Here is a 23049-nt window from a genome sequence, read left to right as displayed (position 1 = left end):
AAGTTTTCCTTTTTGATGTTGAATTCGTTTTCTAGATTAGCTCTGCTCTGCGTTGTCAACTACATATAGCTGCAGTGGGCCCCTTAAACTGTACAGATGGGTCCTATGGTACTGTTCGGTGAACTCCTGGAACATTTCAGGCAGCCACATGGCACCGCCGGGCCGGGGATTTCTAGTTCACGAGCGCGCGCCAGGAGGCTTCCCAGCAATCAATTTCTGACAGCACCGAACTTTCCTTTTCTCAAAACATTTATTTTCTGCAATTTTTCATTTCTGGGAAGTTATAAAGTTATATATATAATTTTTGTGTATAACTTTTAGTCTCTCCTTTCTAAATTATAGGTCGTTTTAGTGAATCTAGATATATAGATTTTGCTATGCATTTAAATATAACGTATATCTAAATACATAGTAAAATTTATGTATTTAAATTTGCTAAAATGATCTACAATTTGGAACGAAGGGAGTATATCCTAACTTTTTTAAGAATATTTTTCAGTGAATTAGAAAAGTTTTGAACAAAACTTTAGGCATAACTTGTGCTTATTTTAGAATAACTTCTCAGTGATAACCTTTCATCACAGGTTCATATGGAAATGGTGCCAACGAAGATTACGAGTAAAATTATAATAAAAACTTCTCCGCATAATTTTTCTGACACAACTTTTATAAATAATTTGTACAAGTCATCATAAATTTATACACACAACTTATTCTGCACAACTTTGTGGGTAACTCTTTCTAGACATGCTTTTCAAACATATGAATTTGATTAGCCATATAGCTAATGATTGTAGCTACCTACATGTTAAATAAGGAAGATACGGGAAAATGAAAGGAAAGAAAAAGAAATGGAAGCAAATATTTCATGTACTGTGATTTTCATATGCTAATGATCGTAGCTACCCACATGTTGAAAAGTAAAAAAATAAAAATAGAAAGCCAAAGGGGAGAAAAGGAAATGAATGCTAGGCATGCACGCTAAGGTGGGCTTGGAGGCATCCGAAGGTGGACCCCGTGGTGTGGAGTGTGTCAGGTGTATCGTCCGCCAGCAGCAACTCTAGCAAACGATGGCTGAATTGGATTTGTGCACCAGGGTCCTGTTCATTTTCTAAAGAAAATTATACGGGTCTCCTTTTGCAACTGTTAGTGCCATTGTCTATGGATGGTAGCAAATGTATTTGATTTTTTACAAGGTATAAAAACAATAGTTAAACTTTATATGTTGCGTTGACCAATGGTAGTCTTCAACTAATCATAAACTCACAAAATGTAGTCGAATTATTTATTGCTAATTTTGTATTTTATTTTTCTGAAACAATGAACCAGTGTAGCATAGCGCTGCAAGTACATACACTAGACGTGTAAATATCAGTGAACTCCTAGGCAGAAAAGAGTTGTAAAGCGCTCAGAGGACTAGTCGGGTGTAGAAAATTTTGTTTGAATTTAAGATTGGATGCATGTGATCAATTTGATCTTTTTGTTACATTCTATTTTATTTTTATCTAATTTGATTTTTCTTTTTTATTTAATTCAGTTCATCAATGTGGTTCTACTTTGATAGTGCCATTTTTTTCTTCCATAAAAAATATGTAGTTCACCTTATACTTCCCAAGAATGCAACAGTCAGGAATATGTACCATCAACCAAAACCATCGTAGCAGAGATGGCCATAATCAGGACATACATGTTTTGATATTGCCATTTTTCACTTGCTACTCCTGCAGATTACGTACCATCAACTCTCCTTTCTCGGTTTCTCCAGACATCAAACCTTCCCCATTGCTCGATGTATACCCTGCCAGCACCGTAGATCTGTCGACTGCATTCAGAATCTTGCGATTTCCCAGGGTCTTTGCCCATCTCTTTGCTCTTGTAAATTAGAAACTGAACGGAGCTCGCAGGCTTTTAACACATTCAGAGTTGGACATGGCAAATCGGCCGGTTCATCTTGAGTACTCACCGCACATTCACGCCTGATCGGATGTATCTGGAGCTTGTGTTTCGGGTGCGTGGGCCAAATCCAATTAGGTTCGGATCAGCCATCGCTCTGAGCTCCGGCTGTTGGAGTTAATTCCAACACCAGCCACCCTGCAGGTGCTCGCTCAGCCTTGCTAATGCTCCGGCTGCAGCGTTTCTGCGGGCATCTTCTGCGGCATGCTTGGAGCTCCGATCCCACCGGAGACGTAGCAGGCCTGGCGTCCACAGTGGAATCACCTCCGATGGAGCTCGCCATCACCGGCCGGCTCGAGCAAAGACCATGGTGCGGCTGGTCTCTCAGCGTCCGGTCAGATGGAGCTGCGGGAGACCATGGGTGGGGATCTTCTGGGGGCTAGGTTTTGAGCTGGGGATCGGTGGGTTCGGTGAGTGGGGTTCTGGCGCCATGCGCGGCCGGAGGACGGCGGGGGCGGGCGGGAGGGAGGACCCGATCTGAAGCAGGGGCATATATGCAAATATTAGGGGTCATATTGTAAATATCCGGATCGTGATTAGCAGTCGCGATCCAAAATAGGGGGAAAACTGAAAATTTAGGGTGCCTTCTGAAAATAGTTTACAACATTTAGGGATACTGTGTAAATAATCGGATAGCGATCAGTAGTCGTGATCCAAACCAGGAGGTTATTCGAAAATATTTAGGGTTTTTTTAGAAACTTTCGGATCGGGTACCCATGCTCGCGCCACCGCGCCGCCGGACACCGGCGTCCTTTAGGTGCCTTCTCCTTCCTCTTGTCGGCCGCCCTAGCTCACGGGGAAGATGGAGGTTGGAACCCCGAAGGCCCGTTCGGTGCTCGGGCTGTTAAGAAACGCCTGCTCCGCTCCACGCCCGCGGCGATCGTGGGGCTCGCCGGGGCGGCAGCGGCACCGGCTGACCGGCGCATGCTCTGGCCGCTCCTTTCTTCCCAGCCCGTTTCTTCTGAATACCACCTTGCGGAAAGCGCCAAACTGCAGTGGATCCAATGCATCGCAAAAGTAAGGTAACAGTACCAATCCGCTCCTCGTTTTCTGAATACCTGCACAATCCTTGTTGTTTGACTGAATGCTTGGTTTTCAGTTATTAATTCGATTACAACTGGTTTTTCAGTCATGCTCTCTCATGGATCACCCGTACACGAAGATTGTATGGGTGATCAACCAACATTCCACGGAGACTACCCGCACCTTGCAGAGTTGTACCATAATCTTCAGAACATTCAGTAAAACGTTTGCAAGGTTACTCTACCACTTCAGGCTAGAAATTGGAATCGCTTTGTACCTAGGCATTTTCTCCTGTACTAATGCCAGCCATTTCCACAGCTGCCCTTTGATTGAGGAGCTGCAGCTTTGTATCATTGAAATATTGGATCAGTATTTGCAGACCTATGGGATGGCATCAATTTGAAATCTACTTTCAGAAGGTGAGTAGATGCTTGGTTCTGTGATCTGGCAGTACCATACTTCAGGGGTTCACTTCCGCAATCTTTATGTAAGATTATCAACTTTAGAGGGGTAATTCCAATCCGTACTCCAGCATTGTGGAAGATTCAAATTCCACCTAGGGTCCATATTTTCCTTTGCCTACTTTCTGAAAACAAGTTCCTAACTAGAGGAGACAACTTAGCCAAAAGGAAAGAAATTAAGAATAAATGCCGCTTGTTTTGTTCTGAACATGAATGCACCCCGCATCTGTTTTTTTTTGGTTTGCATAGTAGCTACTAGCTAGACAGGTTTGGGTGTATATTTCAGAATGTGCAGGCAAGCATGAGATTACTCATTTTGAATCTTTAGCTAAGTTATAGCTATGGGAAAAGAAACACCGAGTCTTTAACATAATTAATTCTGCTGCTCTTTGGGGCGATTGGAAGGTAAGGAATCACTTGTTTTTCAGAATGGACATATGGCAATCCATTGTTGGGATGCTCAGGAACTGGGCCATGTTGTGCGCGGCGAAGTACTTGGAGAAGTTCAACTTGTAGGTGTCGCGCTCGGAAGCCTCGGTGTCCCGTTCGGAGAGGATTCAACTAGTGGGTGCTATGTGACGGTGCCTAGATTCAATTTCCAAGAATAGAAGCTACTGAAACTGAAGCCTTTCAACCTGGAAGTGCAGATGGAAGTCTGAAACCAAGGGACTAAAGTCACAACACAGAGTAGCAGTCTGTTTTCTCTTTTTGTTTGCAGAGATGTCTTTATCATGGTAAAACTGTATGGCTGGATCTTGTTCTGCGTAGATGGCGCACATCGGTGCTAGAAGAAGACTTTTACTGTAATCGATACTGTAGAACTGATTTGGTCCTGAATCAAAAACAATACATTCAGAGTTGAACGTGGCATATCAGCCGTTTCATCTTTCAGTGTTCACTGCACAATCGCGCCTGACCGAATTTATCTTGAGGCTGGTACTCCCCAAGCATGAGCTTCACAATTAAGATACAATCAGTTAACAATCTGGCCACCACCCTGCAGGTGGCCAGGAGCTTAATCCCTGCAAATGCTCCGGCAGCCTGGCTGCAGCATTTCAGCAAGCAGCTTGGGCCATCGGAGGCTTCGCAGGGCTAGCATCTCCACACACTTGTCTCGAACTCGTCACCACTGGAGCTCGCCATGAACGCCGATGTGAGCCTAGTTGCGCGGGTCCGGTCAGATGGAGCAGCGGGAGCGCATGATTGGTGCCTTGGCGGGTTGGATGGATGGGGCTGTGGCACATGCGCTCCGGGCACGGCCGGAGGATGGCGACGGCGGCAGCGGCGGGCGGCGGCGGACCGGCGGAGGAGGAATCTGAACCAGGGGGCTATACGCAAATATCAGGGGTCCTTTTGCAAATATTCGGATCGCGATTAATAATCGCGATCCGAATCAGGGGGGTAAGTGAAAATACTAACCCCAATGAATTGCAAATAACCCCTGATTTGGATCGAGGGTTATTTGAAACTTCGCAGGGGTGTTTTTACAAAACGTTTGGGTGGCGGTCCAATCTTCACGCCGCGGCTCGCCGGAGCGCTGCCGGACGCCACTCCGTTGGCCGTTGGGTGCCTCTCCTTCCTCCTGCCGGCCGTCAGATGGAAATGACTGGGATGACGTGTGTGCCCGGTTGGGAGGTCAGTCTTCACACTTCTTTCGTGGCCCTCTTGCCGCCGACACGGGGTGGCCCACTGGCGACTCGAAGACGACACCTCACCTACAAAGCGCGGTGCGGCGAGCAAGCCGAGCGCCGGTGCCCTCCCCACCGCCTCGCACCGCCGCCTTTCTCGTCGGGCCTCGGCGCCTCGCCGGTGCGCGCATGCGTGTGCGAGGGGCGGCGACTGAGCTCAGCTCGGGTTCGCTATCCGGAGCTGACGCGGACCGCACCGCCCTCCGTCCACCGCTGCTCCGCGGTAAGGAGAATCCCCAACTTTGCTCTTCCACCTCGCTACCCGCCGCCAGCCCACCACCGGCTGTTGCCTCCTCCTGCCGCTGCTCTCCTTCTAGATCAGCCACAGTACTCCGCGGATGGGATTTCCACGGGAGGCGGCACCGCTCGTTTCGCGAGAACAAGCGTGGAAATGGGGGTGACGCCCCCTGTAGAGTCGCGCTGTCGGCTGATTTGTGTCGATTCAGTTCATGCTGGGCGGCCAGTATTTTATAAGACCGACGGGGATGTGCTTGAGTTGACTTAGCACATGGTTGGTTTCTCAGTCCCTTCTGGGTCCTGAGAAATATTTGATCTGATGTGTTCGTTTTCATATTCTTTTGTTTGACCATACGACTAAGTACTTGCCCTACGAATTCCAATCCTTCTATTTTCACCCGCTGGAAACGGTTCTCTTTCAGTCATGTCCAATGAGCTGGACACCGTAGTTAGATCTGAAACTGACACTTGTGTTGTATGGACACTGATAGAGATACTTAACTTGATATGTGAGTAAATCCTTGGTGAATTCTTGCTTTTTGTGGATGAGTAAGCATGCAAGGGGGAAAGTTTAAGGAGGTATCAATAGTTTTTCCTCAAGAAGATAGGTTCAGTCCTTCTTTTGAATTGTATAAGGAAAACTACCATAGCAGACGCAATGTGCTTTTCTTTTTCTTGTAGAAAACCTGTTGGAGGTACCTTACTTCTTGTAGGCCATCTCTCAAAGCCTATTTGTTGTATCCAACAAAAGAAATTCGTTTGCTCTCTTCACACACTTTCAATTTCTTCATTGTGATCTGCCATCTCATTTTAACTTCTCCTATCTCCAAATCTTGATTTAGGGTCTCTTTCAAATTCCCCGGAGGATCGGAGATAAAGATCATCAGATCAACTATCCGAAGAAATTTCTTTTATAGAAATTTCAGGATGACAAGCTCATATATCTCTTGGGCATGCCTTCTATTGCTATGTTTTGCTTCGGTGGCAGATGCAGAACAAATGAAGTACAAGGATCCAAAGCAGCCTATCAACACTAGGATCAAGGATCTTCTTGGTAGGATGACCCTTGCTGAAAAAATTGGCCAAATGACACAGATAGAACGGCAGGTTGCATCGGCAGATGTAATGAAAAAGTACTTCATAGGTAAGGTACATGAGCATTATAAGGGTGATTGGAAATGTTTTCTGTCTTGCATATGGATTTTGTTTGGGAGATATAGACAAATGAAGCCGATAACACTCCACAGCTTTGGCTGCTTTGTGACATTATGATATCTAAGTCTGTGGTTATGCAACTTATAATGCCAAACTTCTGTGCTGTTCACTAGGTAGCATCTTAAGTGGTGGTGGAAGTGTTCCTGCTCCCCAGGCCAGTCCATCGATTTGGGTTAACATGGTAAATGAATTCCAGAAAGGTGCCTTATCAACACGTCTAGGAATTCCTGTGATTTATGGGATTGATGCTATTCACGGTAATAACAATGTCTACAACGCCACCTTATTCCCTCACAACATCGGGCTTGGAGCTACAAGGCATGTCTCTGATAATCTACATACTACATGTTTGCAATATGGCAAGCATCCTACATGTCTCCTAGAAGGCTGTATCAAGATTTTTGTTGACCAGTTTAAATAAAATTTTACTGTTTGCTTTGCTGGAGACTTTTAAAAAGCAATATGTATCCATTAGGCAACATAAACTTTTCTTGTTGACAAGCAGATCATGTATACATTATCAACAGATATGTGTAGATATAATCATCTGTCTTCTTTTGTGTTGTTAGGGATCCTGACCTCGTAAGAAGGATTGGTGTAGCAACTGCTCTTGAAGTGCGGGCAACAGGCATTCAATATACTTTTGCTCCATGTATTGCAGTAAGAACATATTCACTACTTTGTTGCTTCTGCTATGCATCAGATCTGCAGAATATTAGTATATTCTTGTTGCACTATAAGTTATTTTGATCAGAAATTATTCTTATAGCTTGGTTTAGGTTTGCAGAGATCCAAGATGGGGACGATGTTATGAGAGCTACAGTGAAGATCACACGATTGTCCAGCAGATGACAGATATTATCCCTGGTTTGCAGGGAGAGATCCCAGTGAATCATACCAAGGGAGTTCCGTATGTAGCTGGGAAGTAAGATATTCTTTTCTCAGTGGTGATAAGGATGGTATAGTAGATGTAAGCCAGCACTTAAGGCACCTGCATCTTTATCTAAGTAATAGTTTGAAATTATCATCTATTATGCGTTGACGGCACTCTATCAGTATATTATGTACTATACGATTGAAATTAGTTTTGGGAAGCAAGCAGTGCTAATATGTTGCAGTGTGAAAGAATTTTGTGTATTATCCTTATACCTCAGCTTATGGTTTTTGCAGGGATAAAGTTGCTGCTTGTGCTAAGCACTTTGTTGGTGATGGTGGAACTCATAATGGAATCAATGAGAATAACACAGTCATTGATGAACATGGGCTGCTAAGCATTCACATGCCACCATATTATCACTCTATAATAAAGGGTGTTGCAACTATTATGGTGTCATACTCAAGCTTGAATGGTGTAAAAATGCATGCCAACCATGATTTAGTCACTGGCTACCTGAAATCCAAACTACATTTTAGAGTTAGTAACAATCTACAACTTCGTTTACATTACTTTGCTGTGATCTATAACTTAATTTTGCATATTGGCGGATCGCAGGGTTTTGTGATATCAGACTGGCTAGGAATAGACCGTATCACCTCACCTCCTGGTGCAAACTATACTTACTCTGTGCAAGCTGGAATAAATGCGGGGATTGACATGGTATGTGGATTTCTTTTGAGAAAATTTGCTTTGTTTTCTACCTGCCTCATACATGGTTGATTAACTTCTACTGGAAACAGGGTTTTATGATAAATGAACTTTTCTTTTCCACCATTTTCTTTAAAAACTTTGGTTCACCTCTATTCCAGGTCATGGTGCCATACAATTACACCAAGTATATTGACGATCTGACATCTCTTGTCCACAAGGGTATCGTCGATATGAGCAGAATTGATGATGCCGTGAGGCGTATCCTTCGGGTCAAATTTATGATGGGCCTGTTTGAGAACTCATTAGCTGATCTTAGCTTTGCAGATCAGCTTGGAAAGAAGGTCGGTAATAGATGGCATGTTGTATATTACTTCCACATTTTACACACTTCCTTCTCAAGTTACATAGTGAACAAACCCCAGTTATCGTGGATGACTAGGTTGGGATTCATGCTAGAGCAACTTAGCAACTGTGTTTTTAATTTATACAGGAGCACAGGGAATTGGCCAGAGAAGCTGTCAGGAAATCACTTGTTCTCTTGAAAAATGGGAATTCTCCCAATCAGCAATTCTTACCTCTCCCAAAGAAAGCTAGAAGGATCCTCGTAGCTGGAAGTCATGCTAGCAATTTGGGATACCAGTGTGGAGGATGGTCAATTGAATGGATGGGGGCCAGCGGAAATATCACGACTGGTATGTGCCTTTGGTTATATTGTCAGCATGCTTTCTAGTTAGTTTCAGTACAGCTAGGAATCTTGGTATCCCTAGATAATATGGGTTGAAGCATCATTTACATGTTAGAAGATAGTATCCTAACTGCAAATGAAACAAGAAAAGACGAGCATATTCACTCTTCAGACTTCAGATGCATCACATCAGAACAAACCCTACATTTCCGGTTTCTTGATTAAAAACAAACAGATACATATGCTTTAAATTTGCTGACTGGTTGACAAATATTCACACACCACAATTTACCTAGATAGCATGCCCATGATCCACTACATAGTGATGACAGTGCCGCTATTGCTCTAATGAACTGACATGATTCCTGACTGAAAATTTAGAATATATTAAATTCCTGGCACACTTTTGTGTTCTTGTTCAGTAGCTCGTAACAATTGAAGTACCTAACGGCTAAAGCAGCAACATCTTCTATATTTTTCATAGCAGTGATCAAATTTCCCCTGCAGGGACAACAATTCTTGATGCCATAAAGTCCACCGTTGCAGACTCTACGCCTGTAGTCTACTCCGAGAATCCTGATGGCAGTTTCATGAAGCATAATGACTTCTCATTCGCTATCGTTGTTGTTGGCGAGCTGCCTTATTCTGAAACAGTAGGTGACAGCACTGACCTCACTATAATAGACCCTGGTCCAGACACGATCAGAACTGTGTGCTCTGCAGTTAAATGTGTGGTGGTTATCGTCTCTGGTCGTCCTGTTGTGATTGAACCCTATGTTCCACTGATGGAAGCGCTTGTTGCTGCTTGGCTTCCTGGCACCGAAGGTCAGGGTGTCGCTGATGTACTTTTTGGGGACTATGGTTTCACTGGAAAACTCCCCCGTACCTGGTTCAAGTCTGTTGACCAGCTGCCCATGAATGTGGGAGATCCGCACTATGATCCGCTTTATCCTTTTGGCTTTGGTTTGACAATAAATTCATCATTGCCAGGGTAAGCATCTTCAATGTAGTTTGAAAATAACAGTAAAACCAGTTTGAACTATTGCTTTTGTTTTGAAAACAATTTAAATAGAATAGCACCATACGGGTTGTCTTTTCTGCTACTTACTTGGCGTTTCATCTTGTTTGCTGTTTTTCAGGTTTTCTGGTGTTGACAATCTGGGAGATACAAAGCAAAGATTGATATATGTTGTGATGTGTTCTTTACTGTCATTGATACTGATCAATGATCTGGGCATAGGCTTATTTCAACACCCAGCTGCCCGTATGTAGTCTTTGTATGATTAACCATGTCTAATGTTCTTGATGATACCTCTGCAAAATGCGGTTGCTGACCATCAATCAATCAATTATTTCCTCAAATTATCATTTGTAGTTTTGTTTTCTTCCCTCGCCTAGCGAGGTAAAAGTGTAGCAGGTACATACAAGTTCACATAGTATCTGGTGAAAATCAGTACAATTGCTGTTTGAAAAAATTGCCCATGCAGCAAGTTAAAGCACTGGTTGAAACATGGCCGCTAGCCCCTATTGTCAAAAGACATCAGGGTCTAGAGCATACCACGCGCAAGGCAATGGCTCCGAATTCTGTGCGTCCAGCCTCACCTTGCAGGTCATCAGCTTCTGGGGAAAGTCACCGGCGGCGCGGCTGCTGCCGCTGCTGTCAAAGATCTCAACTTCGACGTCGAGCTCCAGCGCCCCCGACCGCCACTCCGATGCCATGCGGTCCCGGAGGTGCTCCGGCAGCCCCACCCCGGCGCCCCTGGCCACCACCACCACGCCCTTTTCCCATCGCTTCTCCTCGCAGTCCCACGGCTCCGCGCGCGCCCAGCCGAGCGCCACGCCCGCGTACGCGACGACCACGCCCGCGTGGTCGACGCACGCCTTGTTCACCCGGAGCGCGACGTCGAACGCCGGCGAGACCACGCGGCCGGGGCGGCCGGGGTCGATGCCGCCGTAGCCCGCGACGCCGACGGCGAAGGACGGGACGTCGTTGAAGAACAGCACGTAGATGGAGGCACCGACCAGCAGCGCCATCAGGAGACACGTCGCTATGAGCACCGGGGGGCCGATGAGGCGGTCCTCGTCGCTCAAGCGCGACCAGCAGCTGGGTGCTCTGTAGCCCATGACCGGCGGCGCCTCGTCGTCTCGCGGGTCGGCGAAGATGTCGTAGTCGACCGGCCGCGCCGCCTCCTCCAGGTCGACGCCTAGACACATGCTGCTCGATCCGTGCCCAGACGCCCAGTCGTCAACACGATCGGCACACGACGGGATTATTCTCAGTTAATTTGTTCAGGGATAGCTAAGCTAGGACGTGGAATCCAATCACGTAGCAGCAGCAGCTTATATATATCTCACGACTCGCGAGTCACAACCGGGCCCGGAGCTATCGTGAAACGTGATCGATCCTGCACGAGCACAACCGGGTGTCCGATCCGTATTATACTCCATGAACCGGAGAGCTCAGGATATATCTTTGCAAAAACTAACTCTACAGTATAAACGGCCGTGTTCATCAAAGCCGGGAGGGTGTCGTCGACTTGCCGGGGTTTCCTCCCTCGATCGGCCATCGCCGTGCAGTCGTGCACTGCCCTGCAACATGCATCGATCTCCTAACGCATCCATGGACGGCATCGTCGTCTCCGGCCAGAACTGGTGGACACGCTTCCAGCGGAGGTATCCTCACCTCCACCTGGCGCTGCTCCTGACGGGCGCCGGACTCTGCGTGCTCCTCGTCTTCTGGCTGATCTACGGCCCGCTCGAGGTCTCCGCGGCCGTGTCGAGCTTTCAGGGCCTCGACCCCGGCCACCGCGCGGCGGGGGCGCCCACCTTCGCCGTCACGCTCCGCGCCAGGAACCGCAACGTGTGGCGGCACTGCTTCAGACCCGGCAACGGCACCGCGGTGGTGGCGTACGCGGGCGTGCCCCTCGCGCGCGCCGACCTGCCGGGGTTCTGCCTGCCGGGGCGGAGCGTGGCGACGGTGCGGCTCGTCGCCGCGGGCGGCGGGCTGGGGATCCCCGGCGCGCTGTACGAGAGCCTGGAGGGGCAGCGCGGGAGGCGGGAGCGCGTGGCGCTGACGGTGCGCGTGAGGCTGGACGAGGACCTGGTGGTGCCGCACAACGTGGTGACCTGGTCGCCCATGCTCTACTGGTGCGACGCGATGCTGGACGGGCACCCGCCGGGCGGGTCGTCACGTTGCACGGATTTCCTCATGCGTTTGAAGTAGATGTGAGAGACAGCCCCTGATTCAATCGTCATGGGCATCGACTCCACATGGAATGGATGCGTTTTGTAGGAATAGGAAAGATGTTATAGTTCGGGCTTGTTTTTCTTTTTCTTCAGTCAGTATCCCAAACATTCAAGATGTTTTATGTGCTTGCGATTGTTGACGGTCGGCTGGGGCTACAATAAAATTGAGTGATGGTTACTATAATAATCGCTTCTCAATCTCGCACAAGTGTCAGCTCTCTCTCTCTCTTCCATAGTCTCCTCTCTCATTTGTTCTAACCAAGGATATATATATAATTTGTCAGCCATGTAGGCCTTTCATTCTAATTCAATGGTACCCATCACACTTCATGAAAGGCGGTTCGACGGCTTTGATGCCATCGTTGCTTGCCGCTGAGGCAGAAAACAAGCGAAGTTTGGAAAAAGGGAACACCGGAACAGAAAGAACAGAAAGAACAAGCCATGTAGACTTTGTGCAACTGGAGTCGGCTTTGGTTACAAGATTCATGAAATTTACTTCTTACTTATACTACAACTTACAGCGTATAGTCGTTGAGCGAGAGATAGGTGACAGCCCGGCCACGCATGCGCTGGGCCAGCATTTGTGAGCCCCCGAGCCACCTCGTGCGCAAGCCCAAGTAGCCCCGAGTCGTTGTGGTCCCAGGACCGGCACGTGCATGGACTCGGGCGGCGCTGGCCATAGATGTAGCCCCCGTGACGTCCAGCCATGCGCGCGATGTAGCCATCTCCGGCGCACACCGATACTCAAAGCATGTAGAAATTAGCCTCACCAGCAGGCAGCTGTGGTAAGTACTAGCTGCTATACTAGTACAACCCGCGTTAACTAAATGGTTGATAAAGGTTAAAGCCTAGTTACCAACTTCTACCTAGATGGTTGCTAACTGCATGCACATGAATCATGATCCGAGTTAGACAGCCAAATTAAAAAGAAAATCACCACGCTGGGGGTAAGATCCAGCACAAGGGCAGATACGACGAGCAAGAAATGGGATAAAGAACAACATAGGATTAGGGAGGGAGGCGGAAGCGGAACTAGAGTTGGGCCTTTGGGGTGGGCGGTGGAACGAAGGGCGGGCGACTCACCTTCGTGGAGCTCGGACACCTCTAGCGAGGGCGGGAAGCCGCCGGGAGCCCGGGAGGTAGGAGGAGCCCGGGTGCCGGCAGGGAAGGAGGACGAATCTGCGGGCCGATGAGGAGAGCACAAGCGTGGAGAACCTCGGGGCTGGCGACGATCGAGCTAGGGGACTGCGGGCCGCGGGGAGAGGGAGGATCCCTGCTCGACGAAATCAGGGTCACGGGGGAGACGTGGAGGAGCAGGGGGGGAGCGGATCCGGCGGGTACTCACCGCCGGTGAGGTCGGACGCAGCCGGAGGAGCGCGACGGAGGTGTGCGCCAGACCCCGGGCCGCCGCCTGCTCGGGAATGAACTAGGTCGGTGAGTTCGAGTTCGTCAGCGAGAAGGAAGCAGATCGCTTCTGGGCGCTGCTCGGATTTCAGATGTTTATAATAAATTCTGTCCGATTTTAATTATAAAAGTTAAATATAAACTAATTATAAAACTTAAGCGTAAGTCTAGAGTTTATTCACGACACGAATATATTAAGCTTATTTAATTCATAATTAGTACATATTTACTGTAGCATCATATAAGTTAATTATAGACTAATTAGATTTAATAGATTCATCTCGTAAAGATCTAGGTTATCAAATTTATTTTATAATTAATTTATATTTAATACTTCTAATTAGTATCAAATATTTAATATAACGGATCTTATAATAAATAGTATAGTAACCAAACGCAGCCTTCTACGCCAGCCTGCGAAGCAAGCCGATTTCGTCCGGCCATCCGCGGACGTCCTCGCACTGCTAGCCTGCTCCAACTGCCTTATTTATTTTATCTTCCAAATCTTTCTAATGAAGACGTCCCCGCACGCAGGAAAATGGAGGTTATAGTTTTTCTAATCAAATCTGGAGTACACGGTAGAGTTGTATATTTTTATATTAAGAAGAAAATGGAAATAAAGCTTATTATAGTAATTACTCCCTCATCCATGTCTGAAGATCCATTTAGTATGGAGAGAATATGTATTAAATTACTACGAATACGTTTATGTGATATCTAGAAAATCCATGTCTGTTTTAATGGGTGTTGTTTTCTCTCGTTTTGCATCAAGGACAACAACCGGATCCGACATGCAACCTAAAAGAAGTATATATAGGGGAAGGCTGAAGAGATACGACCCCCGTGTCGCCGCCCCGCAGGTGACACGGGCGGCTCCTCGCAGCGCGCCGCCGGCGGACCGGCTTCCTCTCCATCCATCCCCCTGCCGCTGCCAGAGAGGCTCGCTGGAAGTCTGGCAGCCTCGAGGAAGGTGGCAGCAGGGACATCTTCGCCGAGGAGTCAAGCTTCGGTGGCATGGCTGGCACAGCTCGACGACAACGGCGCGGCCCGGCTCCAACGCTGCTACGGTCGGATCCAGTGACCCCTTAGCCGGATCCATCGCCCCCTTGGCTAGATCTGGAGGAGCGCAACGTGGGTGCTCGGCTCGACGGCGCGGCCCCTCCCGATGCACAGGGGCTATGCGGAGGTGCGACCGGCGGCCGAGCGCGGGCGCGAGGGCAGCCGCAAGAGGGCGTGGAGGGGTGGCGCTGTGGCAAGGAGCTGCGTGGCCGGCAGCCGAGGAAACGGGGCCAACAGCTGCAGTGGCCGCGGGCGAAGGCCGCTGGGGCGAAGAGGGCGGCGGCGAGGCTCCACGTCGCCCTTCCCCAGAGGCCCCGTGGCGGCCGCGTGCCGGCGTGGGCGTCACCCGGACGCGAGGAGTGCGGACTGCGGAGGCCTGTTGCGGGTCGAGAAGGCCGTGCGCGGCGGCGGCCGGCGGCCGGCGACAAGACCGCGCGGTGGGGCCAGCGCGGGCCTACGAGGTGGCGCGGCGACGGGCATGTGCTTCGCGGAGTTGCTGCGCGGCGCGAGGAGGCGGCGGTGGCCGTGGTCGGTCAGAAGGCTCCTGGACTGTGAGCGCAGCAGAGGCGGAGGTACGGCAGCGGCATGGTGCGTGGAGGCGCGGCGGTGGCGTCGCCCCGGATGGGCTGCTGTGGTGCCTTTGGCGTCTTGCTCTCCTTGGCTGCGTCGACTCTGGAGACCCATAGGCTCGAGGTATTTCTGGTCCATTGGTCATGGGCAACAGCAGATGGGCTCGGCAACTCCGCCGCGTGGCAAACTGAACAGGTGTTACCGAGCCCTCGCGATGGCGTTCGCAGCTATGATGGCGACCGGAGGTTGTCACGTGTTTATTGATTGTGGTTGCTTGGCAACTGTTAGTGCAGCGTGGGACGACGTCGAAGGACGATGTTAGCGGCATCGACAGCATGGGACCACTTGGCTTGCAGCAGACCGCGGCGGGTTGCTCAGCTTGGCTTGGCTATCCGGTGCGGTATATCGTCGGAAGACGGCGCAAGCGACTTGTTTGGCTTGTTGGCACGGCGGCGGAGGTTACGTTGGTGAGTGAAGCAAGGAGGTAAGGTTGGATTGCCGTGGCGGCTAGGCATTGATGGAGATCGGGGGACGTGGGGCAACATTGCTCACCACCCCGACGGCGATAAAAGAAATAGAACCGTGGCGTGGAGTACCGTGACGAGCATGGTGAGGCCCCTGCGCATGGTGATTCCACGAGGCGACGAGAGCGAGGTCCAACGGCGGATGTGGCGAGGCTCCCGCGCGTTGTGTTATCGTGGTGGCGACTGCGAGGTAGCCTACGAGAGGTCCGGTTTTGATGATATCACTCCATCAGGTGGAGGGTGGTGTTGCATCGGCACGATGGCGGAGGGTTCCGCATGGCGGTGATCTTCCCGGTGCGTGCCGTCTGCATCTTTTGGTTCCCTTTCGACGCAGGATCATGCCTGGAGGTTCTCGGCGCACTGGATGTTTGGTGGGTGTCGTGAAAAGGCTTCAATTTTGTTGCATTTGTCGTGCGGAGTTTTTCTGACCGGCTAGAGTTGTCTCGTGGAGAAGAGTTGCGTGCCTTGAGTCGATGCTCTAATCTGATCGGCCTGAGTTGTTGAGTAGTGGTTTTTGTGATTTTCTTTTTTTTGTTTGGTTATTGCCTCTCTATTTCGTTGCTATATCAATAGAAACGCACTCGTCAAGTTTTTTTTTATTAAAAAAGATATATTTAAACTGAAACTTTGTCCGAAACTATGTTATTATGACATAACCATATTGCCTAAATAATGCAATAGTCCCGATTATCAAAGCCTCCTCTTACCTTTCTTCCTTTTTTGTTATTTCTTAACTTGTAATCGTTTCAAATCAAAAGTATGCTGTTTCGAAAAGGTGAATAAGTTCTTCATGCTAATGTAGTGCTATTTGGATATGTTTATAGTTATAGACATGAATTCAATCAAACACTTACAGATGTCAAAACTAAGTTTGGAACAATGAGTTTATTCCTCTAATCACGAAGACGTCATCTTGTGAGACTCGCCAGAAAGTGTAGGGCTATATTCTCGATCCTCGTTACTATACATTGAAAATGCGAAAACTAAGTTTGCCGCACTCCGCTTCTTTGTACGTAAGGCTGCCGGCTCCATAAAAGATTTATCGACACATGCGTACAAACTAATGTAAGTGACGAAAAATGAGACATTGGAGATTTACTTGCACGCAGCAACTAACAGCTGAGAGCTCCCATGACAGAATCGATAAGTCATATCCAACACATTAGGGAAAGACCTTCTAAGTGCAAACGAGATATACAAGCTTCAATTAGTGGGGTTGCCCCCTGTATACTTCTTGTATTCAGGCTTGAGCTCATGGGTCCCTTGATTTGACCCTCGCTTGTTGTAGACACAGAGCGTGTTCAGTATCTCCTTTAGGAATTGCTGCAGAGAAATCAAGCATAGTCAATTGGTTACCATGATTTCGGTATAAGAAATGCAGTAACTGTGATGGGAAGACCTATTTCATCTCTTGAGCAGAATCTGGAGAGGATGAGAAAAATACCTCAGGCTGGTTAGTTTCTTGCATTAACTGCTTTAGTGACCAATTCGGCTGCCTCTCAAAAAGCTTGAATAGGTTTTTTTCCAGTTCCCCACGATCCATCCTAGTTCTTTTCGTGTCAATTTTTGTTACTGGTGGCTTCTTCTTCTCCTAACAAACAAAAATATTACATTAGTCCCTTTATCATCTGCATGGTCATAGGACAACCTCATGGAATATTTGAAAATAAAATTATACACATAATTTTGAATTTTGCAGGAAAAAAAGAAAAGAAAACACGTTCCACTCTGGAAATGCTATCCATAGAAAGTTCATACGCAAGGTATGAGACAGGAACCCTGATTTCAGAAAACAACATCCAGTATTTAAACAACCAATGCAACCCAGGTCCTAGGTGCAAGTACTCTCGCAGGTTACCAGCAACTGGAGCACGATCTCTTGGGAGTAACGTTAGATACGTTAGAAAGAACAACTACCTTTTGGCCAGGATGTACCAGCTGCCTGCCAGGCATAGGTCTCATGCCTTGTCCATTGTCATCTAGAAATAACTACAAGGTGTGACAGAAAAAAGGGTCAATCCAATAGGAACACTTCATAAACAGAACACTAACAGGTGTCACCTCTGTTTTTCTTGGTTTAACCATGGACATATTCGTCCTCTCACGGCATAACTTTCCATAGTCCATAAGATTTTCCCTGTGCGGCTTAATGTCAAATTTGTTTTCAACTTTCCCTTCACAAGCAAGTTTCCCTGTAAAAAAAAATAGGGGGTCATATTGTGTGGTAAAGGAAACAAACTAAGTAAATAGCTTGTAATTAAAATACTGATAAATATGGACATTAAAACATAGTTCTAGGAATATCAGTCGAGAACAGTGCATACGATGCAACTTGTTGTACACCACGGATTCCTAAAAGCAGAAGATAATATGTGGTCCAAGTAAGATGTAGTTTTCGAGGAAAAATGTAAGTGTAAAACAGTATCTCGAAATATTGGTAACTTTCTTTAACATTAGTTGTCATTTACATACATGATCAAGCTAAATCCTATAATATACTTAAGAGACCTCACGAAGACATATGAGCTACCTTACCTATAGCATGGTCATGCAAACAACCGAAGCTTAGTATGTTAGCTTTACGCAAATACCTATCTGATAGGGTGCGTGGAACATAATTTCCTGCATGTGTCAGTGAATTGGCTTTTAGGTAATAAGAAGTTTGATGTATACACTATAAAACGTCAGGAGTACACAATAAACACAAATTGAGTTACTCATACTGGAATCGTCCGTCAATTGGGTGTTTACTAGAATTAAATTTAGAACATACACTAAACGTACAGAAGGATACACCGAGGAATGTGGAAAACTATATGACCCGATTAGTCACTAGGGCAACATAGCCCAAAGATGTTAGTAGATGCATCCTCTCCAAAGTTGCAGTCCAGTTTGTACAATCAGAACCTGGAGTATAGCAATTAACCAGAAAAGACAGGCCCGAGGGGTGCAACCATGTCTTTGTTTCTTCATAGGTAAATTGTGCCAAGTCTCAGAATGCGATCTAGATATCACAAAACCCAGGCAACATATTTGGCATTCAAATGGACTGCAAAACACTCTGTAATTTGTCACAGAAGTGACAAGCTCTCCTAATACTGGAGACCATTTGGTGAAATTGGCTAGCGTGCTACTAACTAAGAACTATTGGACCCAATTAGTTAATGCTGTACCCCCTCCACTCCAATAACAAGTACGTACTCCCTCTGTCCTTAAATATTTGACATTTAGGATTACCTTGCCCTAAACATCATATATTTAAGGATGGAGGTAGTATTATTTTTCATAATAAAAGGTTTATAAAACATATATTGAAGCGTTACTTTGTAATATGGAATGTTTTAAACCAATAAGACATGTACTTGTGTCATTTAGCATATGACACAGCAATAAGGTTGTAAAGATGTTGTCCAAGTTCAATGTTAAAATAGTTTGAAAGAATGTATGCTAAAGTGGGTCTTATTAAAAAGGATTCAAATAACCAAGCAGTGGTTTGCTAGAGCCTAGAACTACTAGCAACAATTAGTGTTCACAACATTGTCTATATGAAAATTTGCACAAACGGAGATAGATAAATACATGGAAACATCATGAAGAAAGTTAATTAAATACAGCTGGCTCGAACCTTGGTTAGACTCGGAAAAAATGCCATTGGCACAAAATCGCTGTACATATTCAGAGAGTAACTCTTTGGTGTATTGCCGCTGCACTCTTGTGTCATCTCCATCTTGATCTGTTGTGTCATTAACACCACGTAAGAAACATAGGTACCATAAGTGCTAGATATAGCATAAAAATTATCTAAAACACTTTTATCGAGCAAAGTTGTCTTATAATGACTGGAATAACTGGGGCACACTCCTGAACGACAGCGTAGAGATTTCTTCTGTCTCTTTACACTAAGACACGAGCTGCATGAATCTCAATTTTTGTTCTGACCCGCCGCCTCCGTAGGCATATAAATTGGTAATCAACTTCTACGTGAATATGGAGAACAAAATTCCAACTATCCAAAGACGTAGATTACAGATTGTTCCGAGAAAGAAAATCAATCTCCGATCGATTGAAAAAATCAAACAAATTAACATGTTCAGTTAAACTATCATCTCTGGGGACTGATAACTCTGATCATCATAGCCCGTAGAACATACTTCCAACTTCAATCCGCTGAACCTCCACGCAGATCGACTTCAACGTAGATCGAATAATATCGGATAATAACTTGGCGGCGTGTTAGATTCACCAATCCCATCCTTCCCCACAGTTCGGTCTACGTTGAAGTACAGATCGAGCACGAATCGATCGAAACGCAATGCACGGAAAACAACAGCACAAAGCGAGGCGAGGTGTGGTAAGGGGGAGCAGAAGAAGGAGGCGGCTTGCCTGGCTAGGCGCGTCGTCATCGCGGAGGGGATCGAGGGAGAGGATGACCTTGGCGACAACCGGGTTAGGGTTAGGGTTGGCACCTCCGGCGTCTGGGCCTTGCGCCGCCGCCGCGGCCTCCTGCCAGGCGCGGGAGACGACGGTGGGGCACTCTTCATGAGCCACAAGTAGCGGTCGGCCCGCGCCGTCTCCACGTACTTCGCCTCCTCCGACATCGCCGGCGGGTCGGTGGTGCCCCGATGATCGGTTCCTCACTAGGGTTGGTTTGCCCGGTTTGGGTGAGCGGTTCGTGTGATGGGGGCGGCGGGAGCGCGGCATGCAGTTGCAGGGGCTCCGACTGCGGTGCAATCCGCTCTCCCGTGCAATCGTGCAAGCAGCAGATCGGCGCCGCCCGTTTTGCATCGAACGATAGCAGCGTTTTAGCAGTTAAGCTCCTCCGCCAGGCGAAGCAACGTTTCAAAGAAGTCCCTGCCCCCTCATCTTCTCCAGTGTATTAGCGGCAAACCAAAACATCGGAAGCAGATTGCCGCCACCACCATCGGACTTCGCCGGCGTCGGCCGCCGTCCCTAACTCCCTGGCCCTCCCTTGCGCCCTAAACGAAGTCCTCTCTGCCGCTCCTCTTCCCCCACGCGAACGGAAGCGCGCCACTCCTCCCCTCACTCTGGCACTCGCACGGCCCCGGACGCGGGCAGGGAACCGGCGGCGCGACCACGGAATCCGCTGCAGCTGTTCCTCCCGGGCCCTCCCTCGCGCCCTATGCAGAACCCCAATGACGTCTCTCCCCCCAATGGCCCTCCTGCGGCTGCAGCTGCCGCAGCCTTGCAGCCTCCCCACGATGGCCCTCCAGCGGCAGCCTTCCTGCCTCCCCCTGATGGCCCTCCTGCAGCCCTCCTGCCTCCATCCGATGGGCCTTCTGCTGTCTCCCTCCTGCCTCCCCCCATGGATGAAGTTAGGACACCAAGGAAGAAAAGCAGTGTAGTTAAGGTGGGTCTTTTTTATTTAAATTTTCAGTTAAGGATTTTCAGTTATGATTAAATACTAACATTATGTATATTTTCAGTTAGGGATGTCATTTGATGGTATCGAATCTGCGGAGAAAGCTTACAAGGATTATGCACATGACATGGGCTTTTCGGTTCGTATCGGACAACAACAAATAGATGACAATGGGGTGGTTAAATGGAAGCGGTACTTATGTGCAAGGGCAGGATACAAATCAAAAAAATCCAATGATATGGACGTCAAGAATAAGCGTCAAACTAGAGAGACTAGATGTGGATGTGAAGCCTATATTTATGTTAAGCGCACTAGTGAAGGCAAGTACAAAATAACCGCATTGTATGAGGGACACAACCATGAGCTTGTGACACCTAGCAAACGTCATTTGCTTCGATCCAATCGCTATGTAAATCAGAAGGCAAAAACAACTCTCTTCAATTGCCACAAAGCAAGCATAGGAACATCACAGGCATACAGACTACTTCATGTGGGTGCAGGGGGTTTTGAGTATGTGGGATGCATGAAAAAGGATCTACAGAACTACTATAGTGATTTCAGGAACAAAATCAAAGATGCGGATGCTCAGATGTTTATTGACAACTTGGGTCGGTTGAAGGAATTGGACCCTGGTTTTTTCTTTGAGTATGAAGTGAAAGATGATCGGCTGGTTCGAGTGTTTTGGGTTGATACAACAAGTAGGAAGAACTATGTCCACTTTGGTGATGTGTTATCGTTTGATTCTACTTACAGCACAAACCAATATGACATGAAATTTGCACCTTTCACTGGAGTCAATCATCATATGCATTCTATTTTCTTTGGTGCTGCTTTTTTAGCTGATGAGAAAATTGAAAGCTATGTTTGGTTATTTGAGACCTTTCTAAGAGCTATGGGAGGGAAGTATCCTAGACTTATTGTAACTGATGAAGATGCTAGTATGAGAGCTGCTATTGCTCGTGTTCTTCCAAACACCATCCATAGGTTGTGCATGTGGCACATAATGAAAAAATTTCCTGAGAAAATTGGTCCTCATCTATTAGAGGACGATGATTTTTGGAAAAGGGTGAACTCATGTGTATGGGGTTCAGAAACAATACAAGAGTTTGAGAGTAGATGGCAAGCTATAATAACAGATTTTCATTTGGAGAACAACGAATGGTTGGCGAGAAGATATCACATCCGAGAGTCATGGATACCGGCATATTTTAGAGAAGTTTGGCTTGGAGGTATTCTTCGAACAACATCAAGGTCAGAGAGTGCAAATTCATTTTTCAACCGTTTCATAGGCCATAAACTTGCACTTATTGAGTTTTGGCTACGGTTTGACACGGCCTTGAAATGCCAACGGCAGGAAGAATTGACAGATGATACCACAACCCTGCATACGACCCCTACTCTATTTACTACATGGGAAATCGAGAAACATGGTGGTCTAGTTTTCACACATGAGGTTTTTAAAATATTTCAAAAAGAGGTGCTAGCTGCAAGGGAGCATTGTGATATCCAAAGCACAAGTGAAATGGTGGATAGAAAAATTGTTACAATGACTGACGACTCTAATAAAGTTAGAGAGTTGATTTGCTTCACTCCAGATCTCATATACAAGTGCTCATGCATGCTTTTTGAGTCGAGAGGAATACCTTGCCGTCATATCATACGTATGTTAAGAGCTGCAAGAATTAATGAACTGCCTATGCACTACGTCATGAAAAGGTGGACGCGAAATTGTAAAAGGTAATCTCATGTACATATAATGTTATTGCCGTCATATCATACTTTTGTAGAACTGACATATTATTGTCTAATTTCAGAGATAATGCATATGACCATGAAGGAAATTTATTAGTGGAGAAGACAACACTCTCCGGGGATGACTCTTTGAGAAGGAAGATGTCAAGCGCCTATAATAAATTTGAAGATATTTTTCAAATGGCCAAGACTTCAGAAGAAGGCATGGACCTTTTGATACAAAATCTGGAATCTCTGTCCTGGTTGTTTCAGCCTACATCTCAC

At 47.0% G+C, this 23049-nt stretch overlaps 3 protein-coding genes and 1 long non-coding RNA gene across 4 annotated transcripts; 3 read left to right on the top strand and 1 right to left on the bottom strand.

Annotated features, from left to right (window-relative positions):
• The first annotated feature begins 3085 nt into the window (after nucleotides 1-3085).
• On the top strand, nucleotides 3086-4667 carry LOC112895724. The gene is made up of 3 exons (XR_003229247.1): nucleotides 3086-3210; nucleotides 3295-3395; nucleotides 3866-4667. It is a non-coding gene; the product is annotated as an uncharacterized LOC112895724 (long non-coding RNA).
• A 313-nt stretch (nucleotides 4668-4980) lies between these two features.
• Nucleotides 4981-10212, top strand: LOC112894843 (beta-glucosidase BoGH3B-like). The gene is made up of 11 exons (XM_025962671.1): nucleotides 4981-5348; nucleotides 6205-6506; nucleotides 6691-6895; nucleotides 7147-7237; nucleotides 7357-7502; nucleotides 7748-7991; nucleotides 8070-8174; nucleotides 8324-8506; nucleotides 8656-8857; nucleotides 9358-9841; nucleotides 9990-10212. Exons 2-11 carry the CDS (start codon nucleotides 6290-6292, stop codon nucleotides 10120-10122), a joined length of 2010 nt encoding a protein of 669 aa, XP_025818456.1. The 5' UTR covers nucleotides 4981-5348; nucleotides 6205-6289; the 3' UTR covers nucleotides 10123-10212.
• Nucleotides 10213-16856: 6644 nt separating this feature from the next.
• On the bottom strand, nucleotides 16857-20251 carry LOC112892361 (general transcription factor IIF subunit 2-like). The gene is given in 7 exon segments (XM_025959543.1): nucleotides 16857-16976; nucleotides 17098-17244; nucleotides 17571-17642; nucleotides 17715-17845; nucleotides 19279-19302; nucleotides 19305-19386; nucleotides 20120-20251. Coding segments are annotated over 7 exon segments (708 nt in total).
• A 725-nt stretch (nucleotides 20252-20976) lies between these two features.
• On the top strand, nucleotides 20977-22774 carry LOC112892360 (protein FAR1-RELATED SEQUENCE 5-like). Its single transcript, XM_025959542.1, has 2 exons — nucleotides 20977-21021; nucleotides 21098-22774. The coding sequence occupies exons 1-2, from the start codon at nucleotides 20977-20979 to the stop codon at nucleotides 22772-22774; spliced, it is 1722 nt and encodes a 573-aa protein (XP_025815327.1).
• The last annotated feature ends 275 nt before the right edge of the window (nucleotides 22775-23049 follow it).

Source organism: Panicum hallii, chromosome 5 (genome assembly GCF_002211085.1).
Source record: "Panicum hallii strain FIL2 chromosome 5, PHallii_v3.1, whole genome shotgun sequence".
NCBI lineage: Eukaryota > Viridiplantae > Streptophyta > Magnoliopsida > Poales > Poaceae > Panicum > Panicum hallii.
The sequence above is the reverse complement of the archived record's forward strand: the minus strand, read 5'-3'. Positions and strand labels throughout refer to the sequence as shown.

Excerpts from the sequence above, each read along its gene's own strand:
- LOC112894843 (XM_025962671.1), top strand. The coding sequence starts at position 6,290 with ATGACAAGCTCATATATCTCTTGGGCATGCCTTCTATTGCTATGTTTT. Across the intron at positions 6,896-7,146 it reads ATCGGGCTTGGAGCTACAAG|GGATCCTGACCTCGTAAGAA; the intron begins GCATGTCTCTGA and ends TTGTGTTGTTAG. Across the intron at positions 8,175-8,323 it reads TAAATGCGGGGATTGACATG|GTCATGGTGCCATACAATTA; the intron begins GTATGTGGATTT and ends CCTCTATTCCAG.
- LOC112892360 (XM_025959542.1), top strand. The coding sequence starts at position 20,977 with ATGGATGAAGTTAGGACACCAAGGAAGAAAAGCAGTGTAGTTAAG. Across the intron at positions 21,022-21,097 it reads AGAAAAGCAGTGTAGTTAAG|TTAGGGATGTCATTTGATGG; the intron begins GTGGGTCTTTTT and ends GTATATTTTCAG.